The 25,025-nt window shown below is 39.1% G+C and overlaps 1 protein-coding gene across 4 annotated transcripts; it reads right to left on the reverse strand.

Moving 5' to 3' along the window:
• On the reverse strand, positions 1 to 24,984 carry cpt1ab (carnitine palmitoyltransferase 1Ab (liver)). Of its 4 annotated transcripts, none has more exons than XM_077569013.1 (19): positions 22,683 to 24,984; positions 16,740 to 16,904; positions 16,167 to 16,309; positions 14,728 to 14,899; positions 14,322 to 14,423; positions 13,923 to 14,060; positions 13,743 to 13,820; positions 13,204 to 13,311; positions 12,293 to 12,380; positions 7,909 to 8,104; positions 6,100 to 6,288; positions 5,917 to 6,022; positions 5,691 to 5,807; positions 5,323 to 5,487; positions 3,898 to 4,029; positions 3,657 to 3,809; positions 1,709 to 1,822; positions 1,510 to 1,602; positions 1 to 1,431 (listed from the first exon to the last, which is right to left on the reverse strand). In XM_077569013.1, the coding sequence occupies exons 2-19, from the start codon at positions 16,878 to 16,880 to the stop codon at positions 1,345 to 1,347; spliced, it is 2,322 nt and encodes a 773-aa protein (XP_077425139.1). In that variant the 5' UTR covers positions 16,881 to 16,904; positions 22,683 to 24,984; the 3' UTR covers positions 1 to 1,344. The 4 variants fall into 4 exon arrangements, with proteins under 4 accessions (XP_077425139.1, XP_077425140.1, XP_077425137.1 ...); XM_077569014.1 differs by lacking the exons at positions 12,293 to 12,380; positions 22,683 to 24,984 and adding exons at positions 11,756 to 11,840; positions 22,405 to 22,576; XM_077569011.1 differs by lacking the exon at positions 22,683 to 24,984 and adding an exon at positions 22,405 to 22,576.
• Positions 24,985 to 25,025: the final 41 nt, after the last annotated feature.

The following is a 25,025-nucleotide window of genomic DNA, read 5'->3' on the forward strand; positions in this document are numbered from 1 at the left end:
TCCGTTTCCATACAGCTTTCTGACATTCTCTTTATTGTTAAAACTTTTGGTATGCACCAGCTGCTTATCATCCTTACCTTAAATTAGAAGCAAACATATACAGCATCATCTTCAAAAACCATGCAGCAGTGTAAACATGAAGGTTTACTGATAAATCATACAATTACATAATGGCAAAGGCCATCAAAAAGAGATCAGATAAACACTTAAACCAGAAAAGGAAAAAGGTTGGGTAAATAAGCATGTCTATTATCCGTTTGTTGTGCGTTGCTAAAACTTGGAACAAATAAATAAAATGCACTGACAACATATACACAATAGAAAAGCACTCCTATGCAAGACAACCACTCCGTATAGGTGGGTTCCATGATGGACTGGAGAGATGTCCAAACCCCGTTTTCTGCTCGTTAGGTGATAAAGAGATGCAACTATACATCAAAATTAACTAATAAAATATAGAAATTAATGTGATGTGACAAAACCATTCCATTCAGGGAGTGTACAACTAACTCGTTAATAAACAATTGCGGCCATACACTGTAAATGCACACGGGACTGTCATCCCCGATACGGCTCATCATGGCCGCATTATCGTACTGCATCTTCACAACTGCTGCACATGTACATGCTGGAAATAAAAGCACTTACTACGCCAAGGCAGCATAACCTGAGGATGAAAACAAGACAAACTTTTGTCGCTACATCATACAATCACACGCAACGAGTTCCTACAATGTGCATGATCCAGAAAAGCATTGCGGGGCCCAATGATGGCCAAGTCTTCCACAATCAAGCTCACTTTCTGGCCCAAACCTGATCATGACTTTTGAAATGTTAAGTCGCACCAAAAGAAGTTTGACAAGTCGGAGTCGTGTGCAACTATGCAACTGCAACTAATGAAATGAGAGAAGACCTTGAAGAACTCAAACAATGAATCAAAGCAGCAAAAATGTCGCACTACATTACATCTTAAAACCTTATTAAATAATAGATACTGCTCAGATGAAGGGAGATAAAAGTGTTGTCAGATCTGATCTCTCCCTTTCTGACCTTTTTACACACGTGGTTCATCACTAAGGCACTGGTGCGTACATAGAAATGTTGATCTGCGCACTACCTTACCTGTAGCAAACCAACGCCAAGTGCTAGAATCCACAATTTGCCGTTATGCGTACGGTTCACATAAACACCTCAACAAATAAAAGAAAAGAAAGGTTTGTAAATGCATCCCAGTCATCCAGTTTTTCCTCCCATGGTAACATCAATTAAAATAACCCCACCCTATATTTGATTCTGTACAGCTTCAGGAAGAATACGCGTCTTTAGATGGACCAGTGTAGATCATCACTTGGAAACTTTGTTCTCAAGCTGGAAGAGGTCGAGAATGTCCAACATGGCCTGCCTGATGTTGTTGCCAAAACGATGGGAATCCTGTTGAGGAAAAACAAGTAGGAACAAATTAAAATAAAGATCAAAGGAATCGCCATGATAAAATACAAGTGAGCATACAGTTTCTGGGCTGGAGTGTTTGCTGGAGATGTGGAAGTTGATCAGGTTTTCTCCAACGATGATGTAAGACACACCGTAACCGTCATCGGCCACCTGGACCACGAGGGATGAAAAACACAAGCAGGGTTCATCCCAATCTGCAGGATAGACTGCCATATTCTGCAATAATCTCTGTTTGTTGAGCTGGGTGAGAACCCACCGGTCCAAAGCCGCCTCCAGATGACACGTATTCGGGGTGTCTGACGAGGTCAAACAGCTCCACCTGCTGCAGCGGCGTCTGGCTGGTGGATAGCCGCCATGGATCAGACAGCACCTAAAACCAAAAGACATGAAAATAATTATACAGTGCTGGGGGAAAAAAGCAAGAGATCAATAATTAAATAACTTTCTTTGGTATGTTGACCATTTTTTATTTTCTGACAATAAATTCTTAAATGACAATACCTGTCATTGGAATTTGGGAGTTAAATGTTATCATAGTAATTAATCAAAAGGAAAACATTATTTTTACTCAAAGAGATACAAATACATAGCTAAATCAGAGAATATGGTAATTTTTGCACCATTTTATTTTTTCATTTATTCAAGTGTTGCATATCTGAACAAAAAAGCAATTCTATTGTTACTAATGTTTACTCATTCAAACACCTTGAATGTCAAATTTCAACCAATCTCTTATAAGCAAAAATCACACAAGACTTGCAGTCATTGACATCTGTCACCTTGTCAAAGGCTTACAACTAGAGCTAGCAACTGTTTTTTTTTTTTTTTATCAGATTAATCACATTTTAGAATTTTGATTAATCGCTTAATTAAAAAGGCCTTTTATCAACATTTTTTTGCCCGCTAAATTTAAAGAGCACCTGTTAATTCTTTCGACATTTAATGTTATGAGGACGTCTTCAACATTTTTTCATCCACTGCACACGCTCATCCTCCCCTTTTTATTATCAATTACTTGCATAATTTTAAATGGAAAAAAATGACCCCAATAGTTTTTCAAATATGAATGTCACACTCGAGCATTTATTAAATGCTTTACCTGCGCTAGCTTTAACGGAACCATGTAACCAAAGTAACGCTGTCAAGCTAAAGGATAATACGTGGTCAAAATGAATAACGTGATTAATCTGCATTAATACATGATTAATGCAATAATTGTTTGTGGTTATTTCATTAGTTAACACTTTAACAGCACCAGTTACAACCCATTCTCTTATAAGGCTACCAATTATCACAGATGAAAATAATTTTAAAAGGAGTGTGTGAATGTTTTTGCCATCTAGTGTTGAACTAATAGAATGCAACAACCTCAATTTGAAGCGCATGCATTTTCAAGCACGGTGCCTCAGAGAGACAACATTAATTACATGATTCGCTAAGTTTGCCTACTTTGGGTATCCCTAGCAGAAATATGCCGGCGAAACAGGTAAGCCTCCTGTAAGGTGCGGCGCAACCTATATAATATAATTAGCTTTTACTAGAACTAAAATTATATATATATTTTTTTAATGATTGAACATTAAAAAAAAAAAAATCTAACAAGTTCTACTCACTGTCCCTTAAAATGTCTATTTTCGAATGGTTACCTAAAACAGTTTTAATGCTAAAAAAAGATTTTTATGATGCTGACAGTTTGGGCCTGGAATCGATCATTTTTATTTCCTTTCATTTTGAATTTGAGGTCAACCAGTATCTTCATTTCATTTCAAAATTAAAACGGATGTTTGATCTTAGACTCTTGTACCTGTATAGCTTATTTTTGCACTTATAAGACAACTCACTATAATTAAATCGGGTAATTTGCAAAAAACATTCACACTCACATCTATGGGCAATTTAGTCTTCAAATAACCAAAGATGCATGTTTTTGGAATGTGTCAGAAAGCTAGTGTACCTGGGAAAAAACATGCAAGCATGGAGAGGACATACAAAGTCCCCACAGGAGGGCTTGAGAAGAGATTCGAACCCAAAACATTTTACCTGTTTAGCACACATGCTAACTACTACTACACGTTGCTGTCTAGTTAATATATATTATGTCAAAGGTTTATGTGGGGGGGTGGGGACAAATCCAGGCAAGTGAATGTACGACAGTCCTGTGTATTCCTGACAAAATTGAAAAACTTGTGCCAGACAGCTCATACCTCCTTGAGGAAAGGCGAGTCTTCTCCCAGATATTTGGAAACCACATAGAGACAGAAGAGGTGACGATCAATGCCCATGCCAGTCATGGCCAGCCGGTACATGTTTTGGTGCTTCTCTGCTGCCATTTTGAGCAACTTCAGACTTTCTTCTCTCTGAGAGACAAGGGAAGAAGTGTTGGCACGCATGGGCACATCATAATACCTAAGATGAGAAACAACTGCAAAGGAAGACGTTTCTTACAGTCTCGTCTCTGATCATGGAATGGACGAAAGTGCACGTTTCATTGGTGCATGAGCGGACGGTTTCCGTTCGACCCTCACGGAACAAACGGGTCATGGAGGCTTCGTAGGTCAGGCAGAACTTGCCCTTGTCCTGTTTGGTGATGGGAAATTCAAGCTGTTATCCAATTCGTGTGTCGTAGTGACATTTTATTTTATTTTTTTAAATCACAAAGAATGTATACACTAAAAAAATACCCTCCATAAACACAGAGCTGACAAAACTTGTTCACTGATTATTTTAGAGCATCCTTTTGTGGGTTGGCAGTTGTGATTTGAAGGATCTGTGACAGTCAAAAAACATGCTGCATCTTTAGAGGTTTCCAGTGAGCCTTTTAAGGTAAACAGTATACAGGGATGTGATTTGACCAAAGTGAAATTATCTGAAAATTTAGCCGGGGGTCTGGGGGCCGCTGGCACCCAGCTAGGGTCCCCTCCGGAGCTCATGGGTTTTCCGTGTTTTTAAGTACTTTCAATGCACTCACATGACAAAGAAATAGACAAAACAACAGCATAAATTTTCAATGTATATTGAACTATCCCATATAAAATGGCAGTTTTAGTCAACTCAAAATCAGTCACTTTCAAAAACATTGGACTGCCTTTGCTTTTAAAAACTATCACTGAGAATATCATCATATCTAACTAATGTGATTACTAAGTTAACACATAAATAATGTTGAAGAGTTCAAATTTCATGAACAAATAATTGTATCATGACCAAATGAAAAGTAACTCATATTAGAGCATACCACAAATGTCTTTGTTATAGCAGAAGATGTTATCTGTCGGAGTCATGTGCATACACAATGAACTACTAAAAAAATAAAAATAAAAAATAAAAAAATCTGAATTTATTTTTTTTGGGGGGGATAAAAAAAGCGGAATTCCGCGAATTAGCGGAAAAATCACATCCCTGAGTATATAAAGTGTTAAAATCACAATGCATCAAATTCACGGAGCGGGTGGCCGGGTAATAAACTCGGAATTGTGAGATGTCAATTTCAATAAAAGTGCTACCACAAAAATAGTGTGATTTCACAAATCAACACATTTTGACAAGTATACATATGCAAAAGCAGATCATGTGGGAATTTTGATATTCATGTATTAAACTTGGAGCTATTCATGTTAACGCATATTTTAAAATTAGGATTGGCAAAATGTCAGCTTTTTCTTGTAACATTACATGGTCATGCCACTGACATTGCAAAATACTCAAAGATTTGATTGCCTACTGTAGAAGATGCAGACGTCAGAGTCGAATACAGCAGCAAATGTACAGTATAAAAAAAATTCCCCAAATTACACTCATTAATTAATTGACAGTGTGTTAATATTGTCCCATACTAATTTAGTAGTTGGCCAGGGAACTGAAAGTACAAACCCTGTAATGAGCCAACTGCAGGGCAATTTGGATAAAGGCATCAGGACTGGTGCGGCACTTCTTGATGAGACCCTTGCCAAAATCACTGAAGGGGAAAATGTGGCTGTCCACATCATCAGCCAGAGTCCTGGCAACAGTCAGAGAGCCGTCGATGACCCCTTGGCACTAGAAGACAAGCAAAGGTGCGACATGATTGGCTTAACGTATGTACTGTTGACAACATATTTAGTGCACTCTTCAATTCACATAAACTAAAAGTTGCTTTTGCTCTTTTGCATCCAGCTCAGCCTAGTGCAAGTAGTTAGTTCTACCAGCAGGGGGAAGCCAAGTCCTGTGGTAACACAAAGTTAAACTATAGCGTGTCTTACCTCATCATTGATGTCCCACTGCAGTCTCTGGGGGGCAGGCAGGTTGGGATGGGGCTCTCCACAGCAGTGCCCGTCTTCAGAATATCCAAGCTTAAATGGGTCCATGGAAAGCACATGCTGCAAAACAAAATCCCCTTTAGCATGACTATTTGTTCAATGTGACAAAGGGAGGTGTTTGAAAACACAAATGCTGTACAAGAATAGAATTAAAAGGACAATGACACACCTCCCACAGATGACCAATGATTGGTGCATCAGCCCAGGAGTGCTCAGCATTCAGACCCATGGTGCCATTCTTAAAAACTATCAGGTTAAAGGATTTATCAAACCACCTGAGTAAAAAGGAGAAAAGCCCTCAGTGCTTTCCACAGGTTTATGCAGATTATTTTTCTTTTTAGATCTTTCCAACCTGTCGTAGCACTTTCCATGGAGCAGAGACTTTGCATAACTATCAAGAGACTTCACAGGGCTGCTTTCTTCGAAGCGTTGCTCTGTTTCATCCAGGGTCACAAAGAAGGCTGCCTTCTCAATGGCGTCCAGAGACTGCTTGTTCTTGCCACGGCTGAAGTGGGTTTCGCGGCTCTTGGCCCATGGAGTCCTACAGAGTTAACAGACATGAAGCAAACGGCAGCGCAATGGAACATATACTTGGAGTTTTTAATCATTTAGGCATTCATTAGTCTAATTTTGGTTACTCATTAGCTAAATAAGGTTGGCAAAATACAGAATGAAAACATAAGTAAAAATATATCCAACTTGTTATTTCTTAACATAAAGTAAAGAAAAAGGAATACTACATTAGGCTGTTAAAAATACAGTAGTGATGTCTCGCACTTAAATGTTTTCCATCATCAAGCAAATTGAAATATTACTTAAATACAACACAAGTAAATACAAAAAAAACTGTTAAAACATAACTGTGGCACCGTTAACGCAATTGTTCTTTATCATACCTGAATTCAATTTCTCTAGCCACACCCAGGCCTGATACTGCCACACCTGTTCTCAATCAAGAAATCACTTAAATAGGACCTGCCAACAAAGTGAAGTAGCCCAAAAGATCCTCAAAAGCTAGGCATCATGCCAGGATGTAAAGAAATTCAAAAACAAATGAGAAGGAAAGTAAATGAGATCTAAAGCTTTGGGATTTCCACAAACCGTGAGAACAATGATCCACAAATGGCAATACATCGAAGATTGGTCAACCATCCCAGGAGTGGCCGGCCGACCAAAATTACCCCAAGAGCACAGTGACGACTCATCCAAGACGTCACAAAAGATCCCACAACAACAAAGGACTGCAGGATTCACTTGTCTCAGTTAAGTTCAGTGTTCATGACTTCACCATAAGAAAAAGATGGAGCAAAAATGGGCTGCATGGAAGAGTTCCAAGATGAAAACCACTGCTGAGCAAAACAAACAAAGGCTCATCTTATTTTTGTAAAATACCTCGAAATGATTCCTAAGACTTTTGGAAAAAAATACTCTGTGGTCTGACGAGACAAAAAAAAAATTACATTTTGGAAGGTGTGTGTCCCATTACATCTGATGTAAAAGTAACTCAGCATTTCAGAAAAAGAACAGCAAACTAACAGTGAAACATGCGGTGGCGGTGGTGTGATGATCTAGGGCTGCTTTGCTACTTGCTGTGATTGGTGGGACCATGAATTCTGCTTTCTACCAAAAATTACAAAAACAAAATGTCCAGATGTCCCAACCAGTTATTGGGTTTAGTGAGCACAACACAGTGTTTCCACACAGGGCAATGTAGGTTTATATTTTCCACCCATAATAATAATTAAAAAAAAAAAAAAACTTCATTTGAAACCTGCAATTTGTGTTGACTTGAGTTGAAACAAAAGCCATTATCTTAAAAAAATAAAATAAAATTAAGTAGCACCACAGAACTTTTCAACCTTAATAAAATATTTTCATAACTCTTCTGATGAAATATAAACCTAAATCTAGTTGAATGGTACCTTTGCCATGGTCTGAGGGGATCTGTATCATTTATACTGGCACTAAGCAACTTTGGGGAGGATGGTAGGAACACTGCTACACAAAAAACTACAAACGTCACTTCAGTCTTTCCACATTCATTACAAAGATGGAAGTCAATTTGAGCTAAAAACAAACAAACAAACAAAAAACAACATCAATTGTGCTCATAAATAGTGAGCGCAATTGACCGATGCTGCCATGTGCGCCGCCCGCTCACCTGTCCCCTGCAGTAAGTGCAGCAAGCCTCTCTTCTCCTGGTGCGGGCTCAGACTTGTCAGCCAAGATCCTCTCCATCTGCTGTTCGATCTCCCGTGGCAACAGAAGCCGCCCATCATAAAACATCCACACCTTGAAGAAGCGCCCTTTGTGGTACACGGCGATGTGTTTGGTCTCATTTGTGTGCTGAAGGATATCTAGATAAGAAGCATAAGCTGTAAGTTGCACTACACAGCCAGATAGGAACAGTTACAGTTGTTTTGGCTGTTTGCCTGTGTATTCCAAAAACTAATTCAAGTTGGAGTGCATTTAGAATGTATTCAGCTTTCCCTTCATCATTTTTCAGATGTTTGTACAATTTGATTGGAGGCTATCTGGTTTAATTCAATTTGGCCAGAAATGATTTAGATAGGCACATACCTGTCTATTTAAGGCCTGCTAGTGAAAAAGCATGACAAAAACTTATTAATGCACCAAAGTGCAGTGACCTCCAAAGAAGCTCAAACCTTTTTTGCTCTGACTTTTTTTCAGGCCTTAGGCACCAGAGAGACAGGTGAAGTTAATTTAACTTCAAATAGATCCAGACAAATTGAATGTGTTAACATTCATAGTACAGTCTGAAAACGTGTCCTTTACAGGATAATCATGGCACCAATTTTAGCTGCAACATAAACATGAATTTGGAAATATTATAGTTGATCAGAATACTTTCTGAATGCACAAAACAGTCAATATGATTTTATGGAAAAAAAGACAGCTGTTCATGTTTGGATCCAACCAACATGGAGCTCTTTCATTAATGTCACATGTGAAACGATGATAGAAAACAAACTAATTGAGATCATCTAACGGGAAACGGAAGGGACTACCTGAGTGGGAAAAAAAGGGGCTTGAAATGGAGGACGTGCAGGAAGGAGGATGTAACATGAAACAGTTTGATGGAAAGCTTGCTTGAACTGTACTGTGCAGCATCAAGACCAACCAGTTTTGGTATATGTTCAATGCAAACAAAATGGTTATATTGTCTTAGTGATGCTCGTAGTGTTCAAACAACCACTACCCTTGTTACGGGCAAAACAAGGCACAGCATAAACTAAGGATAGACCCCGAAACGCCAAGTACTAGACATGCAGGTTATAGTTAGTCTGCTCTGCTTTCTCACCTCCAGCAACAGAAATGCTTAGAACACTTAACTTTAACTGTACAATAAATGTTCTACAATTCATTGAACTCCTATGTTCTCTTCTAAAATGCCCCCCCCCCCAAAAAAAAACAACAACAACAACTATCATTGCATGACCATTAAAAAACATTAAAACCTCACGTTAATTCATTGTCGAACAGATAATTAAATTAAACTGTTTCAATTTATTATCAAATACTTTGAATTAGACAAGGTCACCACCTCAGATAGTCAGAAAGAGGCGTTTTTTAAATTCAGGCTCTGCTAATCCAATCTCTTTTCCTATGCCTTCATTTCACTACACCACTGTAGTTGCTTTTGATTGGGACGGTCAGTAGCTGGTAGTTATTCACTTCAAAAACCCAGGTAGACCACACCCCATTGAACATATTAGACACCCATGGAGTAGAACGAGGTCTCCAATTTTCCGGGCCATAAAGCTACACTTTTTTTTCTCTTTTTTTTTTTGGAGGAATGCGAGCGCAGCAAGAAAGTGATGCTGTGGAGATGGAATATAATATTCAAAGCTAAAGCAGGGTAACAGTGTAGCTTTTAGTGTGCATGTTTGTTTGTTGTTTTTGCCACTCCTAGCTGCATGTCATCAACAGTTACAATGACATGCTGCTGACAAAGAAGAGGTTTCTGTCACCACATAAATAGTACCTTCCCCAGTTTTGTCACTGGAAAGTGTCAATTATAAGTAAAACCAAGAGCCGAGTAGATACCCTACAATGTGAAAAGGGCAACACCTTTCTTTCACTATTGTTTAGAAGAATCAGGGGGAGGAGGGGGCACCCATGCGCAGCAGAGGAGACTGGTAAGACTGGTTCGAGCTGACAAAAGGCAGTAATGGTAAGCCGATAACTGAGGTATACAAAAGCCATCTTTGAACACACAATGCCTTCAATACCCGAAGAAAAGCAACAGCGGAAGAAGAACAAACCAGAGAACGGCACTGTCTACTAAGAACTGGGGTTGCAGTCTAAAGCTATGCCACCTGCGTGCCATCCCCTCTCTCGCTTCCACTTCCTGTCTACTCTCAAACTGTCCGGTCCATCAAAGGCAACAATGCCCAAAAAAAGGACTAATCGTATTTAAAGTGGCTCAGTGCTGCATCACATCAACAGTTTTGTCTCATTGTAGTAGTGTGAGTGGGTCATTCTTTAGCCTCAGTTTGGGCTTCAGAGTCCAAAGTGAGCATTATTTCATTGTAACTGTATATTTCCTTGATAAAACACCATGCAGTGTTCCCTACAGGTTTCTTTGTTAAACGTTCGTTAACTATATCAGCAAATACGTTTTTTTGTTTGTTTTTTTAAATGCATCTTTCAGGGATGTGATTTGACCGAAGTGAAATTATCTGAAAATTTAGCCGGGGGTCTGGGGGCCGCTGGCACCCAGCTAGGTCCAGGGCAGTGCCCTGGTGGGGGGACAAGGGCCCGGAGCTCATGGGTTTTCCGTGTTTTTAAGTACTTTCAATGCACTCACATGACAAAACAACAGCATAAATTTTCAATGTATATTGAACTATCCCATATAAAATGGCAGTTTTAGTCAACTCAAAATCAGTCACATTCAAAAACATTGGACTGCCTTTGCTTTTAAAAACTATCACTGAGAATATAATCATATCTAACTAATGCGATTACTAAGTTAACACATAAATAATGTTGAAGAGTTCAAATTTCATGAACAAATAATCATGACCAAATGAAAAGTAACTCATATTAGAGCATACCACAAATGTCTTTGTTATAGCAGAAGATGTTATCTGTCGGAGTCATGTGCATACACAATGAACTACTAAAAAAAAAATCAGATTTTTTTTTTGGGGGGGGGGATAAAAAAAAGCGGAATTCCGCGAATTAGCGGAAAAATCACATCCCTGATCTTTGTAGCGGTGATGTAGTGCGTGATCTTAACGGGACCTTCGCTGCTTCAAGGTTTCATTGCATTCCCAATGATTGACTCCCCGTTTATTTAAGCTAAATGACAAATGCCACTTTTGAGGAGAAATGGGACACAGAGAAGTCGCATATAGTATACAATTTAAGACACATGAAAATTCAAGACTTTTTAAGTTATTCATTTTCAAAATCATAAATTCAATGCTTTTAAAACCCAGCCGGAACCCCGGCCATGAAACAAAACTGTAATAAAATGGCCTCCGTATTTAACACATCTCAATCCAATACAATAGATCTCCTTTGGGATATGGCTTTAATGGTCCAGTCAATTAAATGGCAACAATTGTGGCGTGTCATTCAACATTAAAGTAGACCATCTAACTGATTTCATAACATGAAAAATTAAAGTACCTGCACTACCAAAGGCTCAGCAGAGTCCAAGTAGGTAATACACAATATATAACTAATAAGGTGGCTGTAATTGTCCAATTTAGCAATTAGTACTTAAGTATGGTAATTATCATTAATCACAGTTATCATGCAAGGCCTGGATAGCTGGTCTTGCAGGTCTGGTCCACCATGGCATACAATAAACCTGGACTACAGCCACATGCAAATTATTCACCACGTATGCAAAGAGCGGAAACACATGGGTAATGCGAATTCTACTGGGTCAAGATTTTTCCACAGACAGACAAAATGTCCCAAGAAGAAGTACAGTCAGAGTAGCGTGGAGGAGGCAACACTGCAGACTCTACCTGTGTCTACACCTGGGACACGACTGGTGTTGAACATACGCTCGTATTGGGCAGAACACATGGGAATAGTGTTTAGGAGCATGAGCTGAAAAGCAAGAGGGGAGAGTCAAACAAATCGAGATGACATTCTAAATTCACCATAATCCAGATAGAGCAGCAGATACATACACCTACAAGGACAGAAGCATGGATGATGTGGAGAGGAAATGAAGAGGATTGGATTGAAAGGCAGCTGGAGGAACCTCAGCTGCCAGGGAAGAGGATTTCAACAGGGACCAGAAACCAGTGGCCAACCCTTTCTATGCCCCCAACAAAGCCCTGATATCGCCAATGTGAACACTTTTCAGAAATACTTACAGACATTCATATTAGGAGTAACATCTATGACAGCCAATCAGAGACGGGATTGTTTCGGGGCTTTGCTGTGGAGAAAGAGTCAAGGAGGCAGGGGTTTCCGATGGCTGCTGCCATTGTGATGGCTTGGGTCACAGGGAAGGGTATGGTTCAGAGGGCACAGCGCAGGTCCCCTCATCTTACCTGTCTCCAAACCAGGGATGCGGGTAGTGTTAAACATTCGCTCCCACTGAGCCGAACACAGAGGAACCTTGTTTGCCAGCAAGTATATCTAACGCAGCATCCGACACAGCGAAAGGACAAGACAGTAAAACAGAGACAACCGAATGTGAGTGTTTAACATTGCAAGCCCATGCATGGGGATTTGTACAGATTCATATAGACCAGGGATGGCGAGATCCGGTCCTCCAGGGCCGGAGTCCTGCAGGTTTTGGATATTTCCCTTCTTCAACACAGCTGATTCATGATCAGCTCATCAGCAAGCTCTGAATAAGCCTGATAATGATTCTGTTCATTGGAATCAGCTGCAGTTTGAGTAGGGAAAGCTCTAAAACCTGCAGGACTCCGGCCCTCGAGGACCGCAGTTTGACATCCCTGATATAGACAGTGAGTCTTTGGAGCAGAGGTGTTTGTGAGTTCACACAATATACAATTTTAAAAATGTGCCAAAATTGTCATTAGGATACTAGAGAATTGCATGTAGGAATCATGCGGGTTGACGAAGCAAAAGGAAAGGAAGGACTAGGTAAAGATGGCAATACATCCGGCCACCAGGAAAATCATTACAATTCACTCTTTCAACTGCACACACAAGAAACAAAAGAATAAGGTAAAACAAAAAAATACATGTATAATCTCACTTTGCCAGCAATCAAGTGTCAGGACACGGGTCTTCATTTAAACAAGCAAAAACCGTGATCCAGTAACACACTCCACAATCAGTGAGTTTGAAATTTACATTAGGAAGTGTTGAGCATTGTGAACACACAAAAGCCCACAGAATTGATTTGACTAGAGAAACATTACATTTTGCACTGCACTGACATATCATGGGGAAAGAATGCAAGAACTCAAAAAGTTTGCGCCATACTCACTGGCTTGATCTGGGCTCGGTCAAGCTTCCTCCTGTAGATCATGATGGCATGAATGGCATTACCTGCTCTGGCAGCCTGAATTGAGGTGGGGAACACATAAAGGAAGTCCTGGGGACAGAAGAACAATCATACATTTGTTATAAGATTCCCCCAAGTGTTCAATTGCTTAGGTCACAGGATTCACCCATTCCAGTCCGCGAGGTCCAGAATCCTGCAGTTTTTAGATGTTTCCGCCCACTAGCACACCTGATTCATATAATCAGCTCATCAGCATGCCTCATAATGGTCCTGATCTTTAGTATCAGGTGTGTTAGTAGGCGGAAACATCTAAAACCTGCAGGACTCCGGACCTTGAGGACCGGAATTGGTGAACCCTGGCTTAGCACTCTGTGGTCAACTCATTTGTGTAGTTCAAATCCACATTGCTGAGTAGAGTATTTAACTCACAAAGTGAAAGTATGATTTGTGAACGAAACAGGCAGAATGAAATTCTTTATGAAGACTCATATTACTTTACACATAACTGGGAGACTTCCTACCATGGCATAGTAGTTGCTGTTCACCATGATGGGCCCTCGACCTCTAAGGTAAATATACTCTTCCCACCAGTCACTGACCTGTGGTGATGGATGAGAAGAACATGAGGTGATATTACTAGAGAGCATTCTATTGAAAACCATTTGAAAGGATAAAATAGGAAATAATTGTTTTTGACTCACATAATTGGAGGTCCACCATGACTTCAGTTTTAGGTACCACTGCAGCCTAGGACCCAGATTCATCTCAAAGTCCTTAGCCAGTCCCTTCATCCGTTGAAACTGTTCATCGTCCATTAGTGGGCGGACTGACTCCAGGTACTTTAAAATAAACATGCAAGGAAATGGTAACAGTTAAGTATGAACAATAAATGAAGAAAAGAAGAGAGCAACAATGCAATTTCATTGCTCAGGTACAAAAATGCCCGGTGATGACACACTAGGCATTAGCATACATTGTACGCCGAGTGTTCAGCTAGAACAGCTAAAACAGAAGGAATGAACTTTGATCTATAAGATTCAATAGCTCGGATAATAACCTGGCTAAGTAAACAATAAACCTTTTTCCGAGGCACAACATACCCTTCTGCAGGTATCCTTAACAGGTGGAACAGGCAGCCGTGGCAAGGAGTTCTGGAAACTGTAAAGCATTGGTTTCCTTCCAGAGAACACCTTAACTAACACCTGGAAAAGCAAAGCAGTTTTGCTCATTTGAATGTGTAGACTGCTTGCAAATCAGGTTTAACCAACAGTGCAAAGTAATCAAAGTACTGGTATAATAGATAATAATAATAATAATAATTAATAATAATAATAATAATAAAATAAAATAAAAAGTAAGCTAATAAAAACTAGTAAGGGTAAAGATGTGGGCATTTCGAATCAGAATAATAATTTTAAAAAAAAATCTTCCAAAATGTCTGTGTGGTTTAAGTATGTGGAGCCGGGCTCATACAAGAACATTCATTGCACAGTCCTTGTGTCTCACCATCCACAATCGAGTGGACCAGGAGACAGAGCCGTGGCGTGCATACATCCAGCCGTGCCACGACAACAGGCACTTGAGGACGTTCCTCATGATCATGATTATGGTCACCCATAGACCTGTGCCCACCAGTACCCCACCGACAATCTTCTGGCTGTCTGTGGACATGTATTTGCTGCATAGGAAGAAAAAGACAGACAAAGAAGTGGCACAAAGGCCATTTAAGCATCTTGGATGAGGTATATAAAATCTAGTATTCTCTTCTTTTTGCCCAACAATAATAATCCCTGAAGGAAAATCATTTGGGTAGAGCACCATTAACAAATTAAGTAATCTTTGACCCTAACTAGAAATCTTTCCAAATAAATACAATTTTTGTTTAGAATTAGATATTTTGAATTCATGTTAACACCAATTCATGTGCAGCCCTGATTAAAATATATAATTCCCCATGTTCGGAAATGAAGGGATCGTCTCCCAAACTAGCTCGCTAGTTTAGCACGCAGCATACACCACAACAAGGATGGACTATTTACAGCACCAAAAGGCATAATAACTGACGGGGATTCTACCTTTGGCCACAATGTGATGCCGCATTCTAAAATAAAGTAAGTCATTTTAATCTAAAAAGAAAAACTTTTGCATAGTCAGAAGCAAAAGTTTCAAGTCCAACTGAAACTCGCTCTTTGCCATACACAGGATTAGGGAACGGGGATTTGGGGTGTGAGTGCAAGCTCTATTTGTGACAACTGGGTCACAGGACCACTATGAAAACTAGGGCTGGGTTTCAATCCTAATTTCGTCAATCGATTCGATTTGGATTCACAAGAGTTCAGCATCTTTTTTCAGATTTATTCGATTCACTTCAGTTCAATCCGATATTAATTAGTTATGGAACATCAATTCTTCTTAAATATAGAGGACATGATAAAAGCCGGAGGAGCTGGTAGAAGTGGCTGAGGACAGGGAAGTCTGGGCTTCCCTCTTAAAGCTGCTGCCCCCGCAACCCAACACGGATAAGCGGTAGTAAATGGATGGATGGATGCAATAAATCATATATTTCATAAATGTAAAAACGTAATTTTAAATTCATGTGAACAGCAAATTTCAAGAAAACAGATTTTTTTTTTTAATTTAAATATATTTTCTTGTTAATTTATGGGGGGAAATATATTGATTCATATATAAATTATCAATTCATGTTTTTTTTTTTATATCACGCTCAAAAAGGAAAATCAATTCAATATCGATAATTCTTCTTTTCTTTTTCTTTTTCCCAGCCCTAATGAAAACAAGTACAATTTAATTTACAGTCTAATACAGACTTATAGAAAAAATATGGCACAGTACGTGAAATTTGTACTGGCCCAGTCAGGTGCCCCTGTTAATGTAGAACCCTGGTTCTGTACTGTTGTTTTGCATGCAGTCATAAAGAGGCTTACCTAATAGGCATGTGTTGACCCAGTTTGGCAATCAAGCCAAGAGATGGATCTAGCTGCTTGTATTTATTGTATGACATGTAAGACACAACCACAACCATGAAGCCAGAAGGGCTGCCTGGGTACACACCAGTCATTACTCCATTCTGTGGAAGATCAGACAGGACAAACAAGGTCATGGACAATAAAGGAAAAAAATACTTACACTGATTTACAATCAATTTAGTGTAGCTGATTAAGAAGACAATATGATCAGTTTATTATACTTGAGTGACTAAGTATAGTGGTGTGTAAAAAGCCAAGTAGGCCAAAGGCTGTAACTGAGATAATTGACAGGCATGGAATTTGTGAGTAGGTGACCTTCTATAGTGAGCATGTTAAGAGTCACCAATCCACACAATTGTAAGGAACAATGTTGTCAAACATTGCTTAAATTGAGCTGTTAATCGAGTCAATGATTGCCAAACAAAAGAAGACAGATATAGGTAAGTAATAGGTTGCAAGATTTCAGTCGCTTCATTTGAGATGACCCCAACTGGCTCAAGTGTCTAACTTTGCTTGTATGGTGCCTCTCACCTTGAAGCGAATAAATCTTTTTTTCCACGAGTGGAGCCCAGAGAGGTAGATTTGGCGCAGAGCCTCATGGCACAGCTGCAGATCGATGCCATCTGGAGTGACGGTGAACTGAAAGGCCACTGCCTGGTGAGCTTCTGCCATGGTGGCTGCTTCTGTGCAACGTTACTGAAGGAAGCAAAAAGGGAGAGAATGCCCTCATTATCTATCATGTAAGAAAAATGCTGCCTTTTCATCATTTCACAAATTTTCAACGATTCGATTTTTAAAATGCAGATGTATCGAATATATTCGATTTATTGCCCAGCCCTAGTGGAAGGGCTTAACATTTCGTGATATAATCCCTTTAAATATATATTTCTAAATAATCAGCAGATGAATCGCTAATCGGTAGTCTTTTTTTTGTGTGTGCCAAAAATCGGTATCGGCCTAAAAAAATACATATCGGTCGGGCCCTCGTGTCAAGATCCTTCTAGAAGAAAGGAAAGTAAAACTCCTTTCTTTTCTTTCGTCCTTCCTCTGGTCCTTCTGACGGCTTCACGGCTCTGAAGTGTTCGGTTTAGGTTAATGGTATGGGATTTTTTTAATAGGTTTTAGGTGAACTAATGAATACACACTCACATATTCACCCACATTCAAAATAAAAATTAATAAAAAATAATAAAAAAGATAAAAAGAGAGCAATGATGATGACATGTCAAATTGGTAAAATTAATGAATGAACAATACTGAGCTCTCCAGAAAGACAAAAAAAAGAAGAAAAAAAAGATCCTTCTAGAAACTATTTTGCCTCCAAGTACTGTTGCCAGTGCAGCAGCAAAAGCTAGAGCTGTAGCTGAAGCCACATATGCAAAAACTGCATTTACACAGTGGGATTTCCATTTTAAGAAGCAAAAAGATAGATTGGAGGTAGATCTTAAGAAGCAAAAGGCTACATTTAAGATGGAAAGGGCTACACTGGATGCTGACCTAGATCTGGAGGGGCTTTCATGGATGTCCACCCACAAGTCAATGGCTACTCCGCATGCAAACAGGTGAACCACCCAGAACGTTTACAGACCAACGACAGACCCCTGTCAATTTAATTCATATGGTAGTTAACTAGGGCAAAGTTTTTCTACTCTAGTCTGCTGCATATCAAAGTTCTTTGTTGGAAACAACTTGAAATGTTATTAACAGATTACATGCCGTAGCTGTACTACGGATAGCTTTAAAACATAAAAGGGTTATCGCAGCCCTGATTTAGATAAGCTTATGATGGCGTTCATCATCTTCTTTCTGATAAAGAAACCCCAATATGACTTTAAGATGAGAACAATCCATGAGGAAAAGTTTCCAACTTCCTCTGAAGTTGCCATTAAAGAGGTTAAAGAGATTTCAAGCAACTTGTTTTAACAGGGACCCTTCGTGAGCACCAAATGAGGAGATGTTCTTGTTAACAAGTTCCTGCAAGCTTAGGCCTATCAAGATGCCCAAAAAAGGTTATCATTATCCGCCACATTGTTACACTTATGAAAACAGGTTAGGCAAAATTGTAATCCATCCATTTTTTTAACTGCTTATTCCTCATCTTCTACACAAACCTCTTCTGAGTGGAGTATTGACAATATGGTCCAAGTTATATCCATGGACACTAAACTAATTCCCATACCCCCCCCCCAATCAGCCTTTGGAAACAAACTAAGCATTTTACCAGTTATAGTGTCCAACTTAAAGCCACTGAAGGTGCAATAGACATTTGAAGTGTTTGACGCGCTCGATCGCTTTGGCGGAAAAACAAGTCTCTCGTGTTGCCTTTAAGAAATGTATTTACTCACGTTGACAAGCTTTTTGTGCTACAAAGTATATCCAAATCTTTCCAGCAATTAGCATAACGTTCCCAACTCCTGTCGACTGAAGATGACATCACCTGCAACGACCAATCACAGTTTGGTCAGCAAACTGAGCCATGATTGGTCGTTACCTATTTCCTCAGCACAGTTGATGTCATGACGACTTCAGTCAACAGCAAGTGACAAAAATTTGTTTTTTAAAAAGGTATTAATTGTTCATTAAAAAATAATGAAGTTATCACATTAAAGCTGCAATATTGAACTTTTTCCCCCCAAAAATAACTTAATAAACTTTTTATTTGACCATTTATGACTGAAATGCCTTCTAATTAGTAGATTAACACCTTAGCTGTTCACAATGGGTACTCCTGCAAGCCTCTGGCCAATAGTCTTCAGACTGGATTCGGGTTGGAATTTCCCGCGCCCTGTCTGCGGATGTGACGTAATGTGCGTGGTGTGTATGTGAAGGACGGTATGTGCAGTTTCATTTTTTGTCAGCGGGTGGCAGTAGCGATTCGAAATGGAATATTCTACATTCAGTAGCTTTAATTAGACAAAATATTATCTTCTTACTGTTGAAAATGGCTCAATGAGTCAAGTATCCCTTTAATATCGCACACTAATCTAGAGGAAAGATTAAGGTGGCTCTTACACAGTATTCTAGTCTGTGCTTTGTGAGGAAGGATAGCTTTACATTATCAGGATTTTTGGGGCCGAGTACCAATTAGCAAAAAACAAAACAAAACAAAAACATAACTATCAGGTCGTCTTTTTGGATGGATATATTTTAGAAGGAAATGGCACTTTTACAGTACTGACACATTTATTCAAATGTAAAAATGACAATATATTAGTAATTGGATCACATCCTATTGAACACTGAGCCGCGTTACACCTGCCCATATCTAATCATATTGGAAACCGTAACAAAATTTTATTTTGTGTGGAGACTGTTAGATATTATTAACATTTTAATTCTTTATATTAACCATGTTGAAATGTTTTATAGATGTGAAGTAGTGTTGAACTCAGTATAATTTGACCTTAAACTAAGCTGGAACATATTGTTTAGTCTAAAAAAAATTCCTTCTAAGTGTTCTGTGCGAAAACACATTTGGTCCTTGAGAACAGAATCTGCTTCGAACACACACACCCCTGACTCTGTTTGCGCCATCGCTCACGGAAAAGTACCCAGAGAGTATGTTTTGTCTACAAATGAAAGAGAGGCGGTCTGTTTAACTATAAGAAGCCATTTTCCACGCGGAAGAGACACATTCGGCACTCTGAAATTCCACCTGTTACGTGATGTTTGGAGTCTGTCACGATGTCCAGAGATCTCTGTTTTCTTTATTAAATCATTTTTGCAAAGGTGTTTTTTCTTACAAGAAATCTGTCTTCATATTTTTGGAACACGCAAAGAGGACAAATAAATTTATTCCTCTTCAAGACGCACACCCCTGCTTCCTGCTACACGCACGCCAAGGACCTCTAGGAGGTATTTTAAGTTCAGTCAGGTCAAGGTAAAACAACATGAGACAGAAATAATGGGTGCAACAACTTACTTTAATTAGATTACTTGGCACATCCCAGTTTACCTCATTTAGACTGATATGACTGGTGACTACGTTTACATGCAGTCAATAACCCTTTCAAAACCTGAATATTGGCAAAATTAGCCATATTGGTGTTTTGAAAGGCTATGTACACATGCAAAAACCTGAATATGCTTTTATTCTGTTTTTTAACCAAATGAGTTTTCCTGCCCGAAAATGTGTTCATTTGAATACAATCGGAATAACACAATCGGAATACCTCGATTGAACGAGACGTGTTTCTGTTCTGTGCATACGCCATTCGCAAAGAATCTTGGTCTTTTGAGAACAGGAACTAACTACTTGTGCGTGCGGCGCCGTCCCACTCACTAAACGAGCCTAACTCGAACGCATTTGAGTTCTCCACTGTAGAAAGTTAAAAGCAGAAATTATATCTATTTGTGTAATGACGTTGTCCACGTATCACAGTTTCGGTCAGGATATTCCATGTACAACTCTCACACATGCAAACAGGCTAGCATGAATGTTTCAGAAACCGGAATTTTGACCTTAACCTGAATACTGACTGCATGTAAACGTAGCCACAGTACTACAGTGGCCTACATTCAGACATACCTGTTTTAAAAACTCATTTAAAAATGATTTCATAAAAATATGCAATATAGCAGCAGAGCAAACAATGAACCGCAATATTGTGAATAAGTCAACACACAATCAAATAAATTGGATATAGGCAGACTAAGGAATTGGACTTGGGCCTGCACTATAAATCCAGTACGACTCATTTCATTGTTGATTGTGGTACTGATCATTTGCAATGAACACACTCACAAAGCAAAAACATACCGCTTTGTGTGGTGTATGATAAGTAGGTGCAGTACTGCGCTGTTTTAACAGTTGTTTTCCTAAGGATTGTCATATTTTAAGGCTACCAGGTGCAAAAATAAAATAAAATAGCATTTCAACGATAATGTCATGTTTTCCCGTGCATTTCAATAAGAGCTCAACACCATTGTGAAATGAAGCACAATGTCAGAGGGAAAGTCCAGACTGAAGGACACGTTGCGAGGGTATTTTCAATCCGTCAAGAGAGCAGCGTCCCCGACTCTCCGCAGACCGCCCCTCCCCCTCCTGATCACATGATCCAGCCTCCACTGCGGAAACTGGGGGAAAGGTCGCTGAGCAGTGCCACTGCCACTCGCTTGGATACAGAGGAAAACTGGAAACGCAACTAACAAACCTTCCCATGTAACATGCATCTCTGTGTTTCTGACATTTTATAGGTGCACAATTTTAGCTAAATCGGCGATGTTTATTCAAAAATATGGTAATAAATCGTAGAAACCAATGCCATCGTGTACATTGCCCAAGTGCATTAACGTTTAAATCAAGCCGTCATCGCTATTAATAATTTAAATATGCCGTCACAACCAAACTCCCCCAGAAACATGCAATTTTGTCAGCCAAGACACAACATACGTGTGTCAGCCATTTAATGGGGCTCTACGGGAGGCACCACTAAACCACGTGGTCTGTCAGAAATGGGTCACCCCGGTGTAAATAAAGCATATTCTGGGGTTTCCATTCAATAATGCAGCCTTCTCTAAGATAAAAACCGCTTTCAAGTGCATCATATCTCTTATGTGGTGATACAAGTCCGAACCACAACGCCACCAGCTTTTACTGACTGTAGTGAGAAGGTGAAAACATAATAGGATAATAGTTCATTTCTTTTATTTGCACCAAAGGCTACCGTGATGCATAAACTTAATGCAATTAATTATTACTAAACGATTATGTACGTGTCCAGTGTCCAAGAGCCATGACAATGAATGACCTCTATTTGCACCATTGCCTACATAAGTATTGAGAGGACATCTGACCGAGTGATACCACCTGCACAATGCAACATAAGGTTTTAAACAATGTCCGAGGAGTGTTTTAAAACGAATAATAACAAAAGGCCTGACGACAACATATGGTAGAATGACGAGTGGGTGCAAGATTGAGTCAAAATGTTCCCATTCATCATGGAATGTTGTTGTTTTTTCGGACTTACTAAAGTTGGAATATTTTCCCTACGCGAGTCGTTCACTGCACCAACAACTCAACTACCATATTCGAATGGACTGCACCACAAACAACTTGAATAATTTTCCGCTACATCTCTCTGAAAGCGTTTGTGTTTTCAAATCCGACGCAGCCATATTTGGTGAGCGCTTCCTTAAACTGCACAGCGGGCCGCGGGAAAAAAAACGCCATTTAATGAGATCTTTTACTCACCGAACCTTCCTATTAATCCGAGTCTGTACGTGGAAGACTTTAGTGTTGGACACAACGTGACACCGTTCGGTTGCAGAGTGTGGACCGCTAACGTTGACACAATCTACGTGAATGAGAGGTTGTGTACGCTGCATGCTTCTTTTCCTACGTCACATTCGTCCGGAGTGAAACAGCGCCACGTGGAGGACCGCACCGGTATTATAAGAGGTAAGTGAGGACACCAAAAGGTGACATCAGGATTTTGCTTGATCGAGGTAGGCCTTTTTTTCCCTGTTTACCTGTACTCCAATCTGTCTCTACTCCACTGTCTTGTCAATCAAACACAATCACGTGCACCAGTGATTTCCAACCACTTTGCCGTTGATCACTCAGGGCGTTTCTAGACACCCTGTGACCCAAGGTTCCCTAAAGGTCGCTCGCTGAAAGACAAAGTAAAAATAATTAGATCATGTGAATGGGTTACATGCAATTGTTCGTTGATATGGACTACTATTAAAAATAAAATAAAAATGAAGTAATGGGTTCAAGAGTCACGGACTGCGTATATGCAGGGATTCACTTATTGTGACATTTTTGGTTGGTGATGTGCCATGGGATTTTTACGTTTAAGATTTTGAAGGTGGTCATATAGCAATATGTTGCTCACATAGTCACATTGTGATATGTTGGTGCTTACTTGGTTTATGCAATTGTTTTGCTTTTGTCTTGGTCTGCTCGAAATATACTGTACAGTAATTCAAAAATACCATGCAGTCCATCTACAATAAGTGACAAGAGAACAACTTCATGTAAACAAGTAGACCTACAACAATAAATAAATAAATAAATACACTCTCAGACATCTATACCTACGTTAGCAAAAGACAGACTGGTGCATCTCATATAATAAAAATGGTAAATGGACTGAGTTTATAATGTAAAGCACTTTATACACTTTATGATTGAAAAAAAGTTAATTTATTTCAGTATAGTTCAATCCATATTCTGAAAAATAAAATAATCTCGGTGTGTAGTGAATATATACGATATATGAGTTTTACTTTTTCCAACTTATGCTACATTTTCAAAGATAAGATATACCTGTCATATAAACACGTTTAGCAAATCATCACTAGGTGGCGCCATAATTCAATTCTAATAAAACATTCAAGACACGAGACTAATTTTGTAAATATGTGATATAAAGTGTATTATTTTGTGTGAGAAAGCTCTTTAAACGCGGTTGCACAAGTCCACGACCCTCTTATAAATGTGGATGTGGCTGTATTCAGTATTAAGCAACAACAGTCAAACTCATGAAATACGAGTCAGCACACCTTTGCCTCTGATTGACCCCAATTAAATTTCAAATGATCTAGTAAGCTTTTCTCCTTATCCAACATGTGGACTGTCACGAGAGAGAATACAACTCTGGACCTCTTCTGTGCGGAAGGTGACTATTTAATTTTAAAAATAATTATTTTTATGGTCTACCTATTATTATTATTATTATTATTATTATTATCATTATTATTATTATTATTATTATTATTATTATTATTATTATTATTATTATTATTATTATTAGTGTATTGTTTTAGGTCCGATCTAATGTACAGCACCTTGTGACAGCTGCGTTTGTTGTTAGTGCTCTTTAAAGTTTAGTTGAGTTAAAGGAACACATTGAGAAAGTGTAGAGCACGTGAGTATGTGATTTTCTGGTTGATTACATTGTTTTATGATGTTTAATTTTGGTGTATATTTAATTTATACTGCGATTGGCTGGTAACCAGTTCAGGGTGTACCCCGCCTACTGCCCAAAGCCAGCTGGAATAGGCTCAAGCGCCGCCGAATTCAACTCGTAAATCGAGGTCAAGCTCGTAAACGTGTGTTCCATTTCCACTGATCTGTATATATTACTGCATAGCCAATAGGCCGCGAGGCCGCCATAGAGAACATTTGAGACAGTAGTAGAAACTGTGGACTCCAGTAGTCCCGGGAGAGGAGTTACACTACATAATTAACATTAAAAAAAATAAACAAATAAGTATTAATAACTAATCAAATGGCTTCTATTTCTGTGTAATAATCATTTTAAGCAATGACGTCATTTCCAGAGTTTAAGCCATCAAAATTACGGCTCTGGGAGATTTAATTAGTAGTTTTAAAATTCTGATAAACATAGGACGGGTTTCACGGACAAGTCTGTACTAGGCCTAAATCAGATTACTTAAAATAGGTCATAAGTGGCTTGCATGAGCGTAGCTCAAATTTGTCTTAGTTGGTCCTAGACTATGGAGTCCTGGAGTATTAAATGAGAATGGTGCTCATTGAAAACCTGAGATGGAGTTCAGCTGGACAGTTTTGATGGAGTAAATTTTGGCCCTAAAGCATGGCTGAAATAAAAAGAACACGTTCAAAAAACTATAAAGATAATGTCTATAATGTCTATATCTCCCTTTATTTTTATTTCATTCTAAGGACGATGTGAGTTTTTCTAAAATTGATGTTTTCCCAGAGGAAATTACTCTTGTGAAGGAGCCATTGCACAAAGACTGTGAATCCTCCACATCTGGTATGGCGCCGCATCCCTGAAAGAAGATGCTGCCTTCCAGCAGAGACCAAGGATGCCCATGCATGAA

This window comes from Vanacampus margaritifer, chromosome 6, assembly GCF_051991255.1.
Source record: "Vanacampus margaritifer isolate UIUO_Vmar chromosome 6, RoL_Vmar_1.0, whole genome shotgun sequence".
Taxonomy (NCBI): domain Eukaryota; kingdom Metazoa; phylum Chordata; class Actinopteri; order Syngnathiformes; family Syngnathidae; genus Vanacampus; species Vanacampus margaritifer.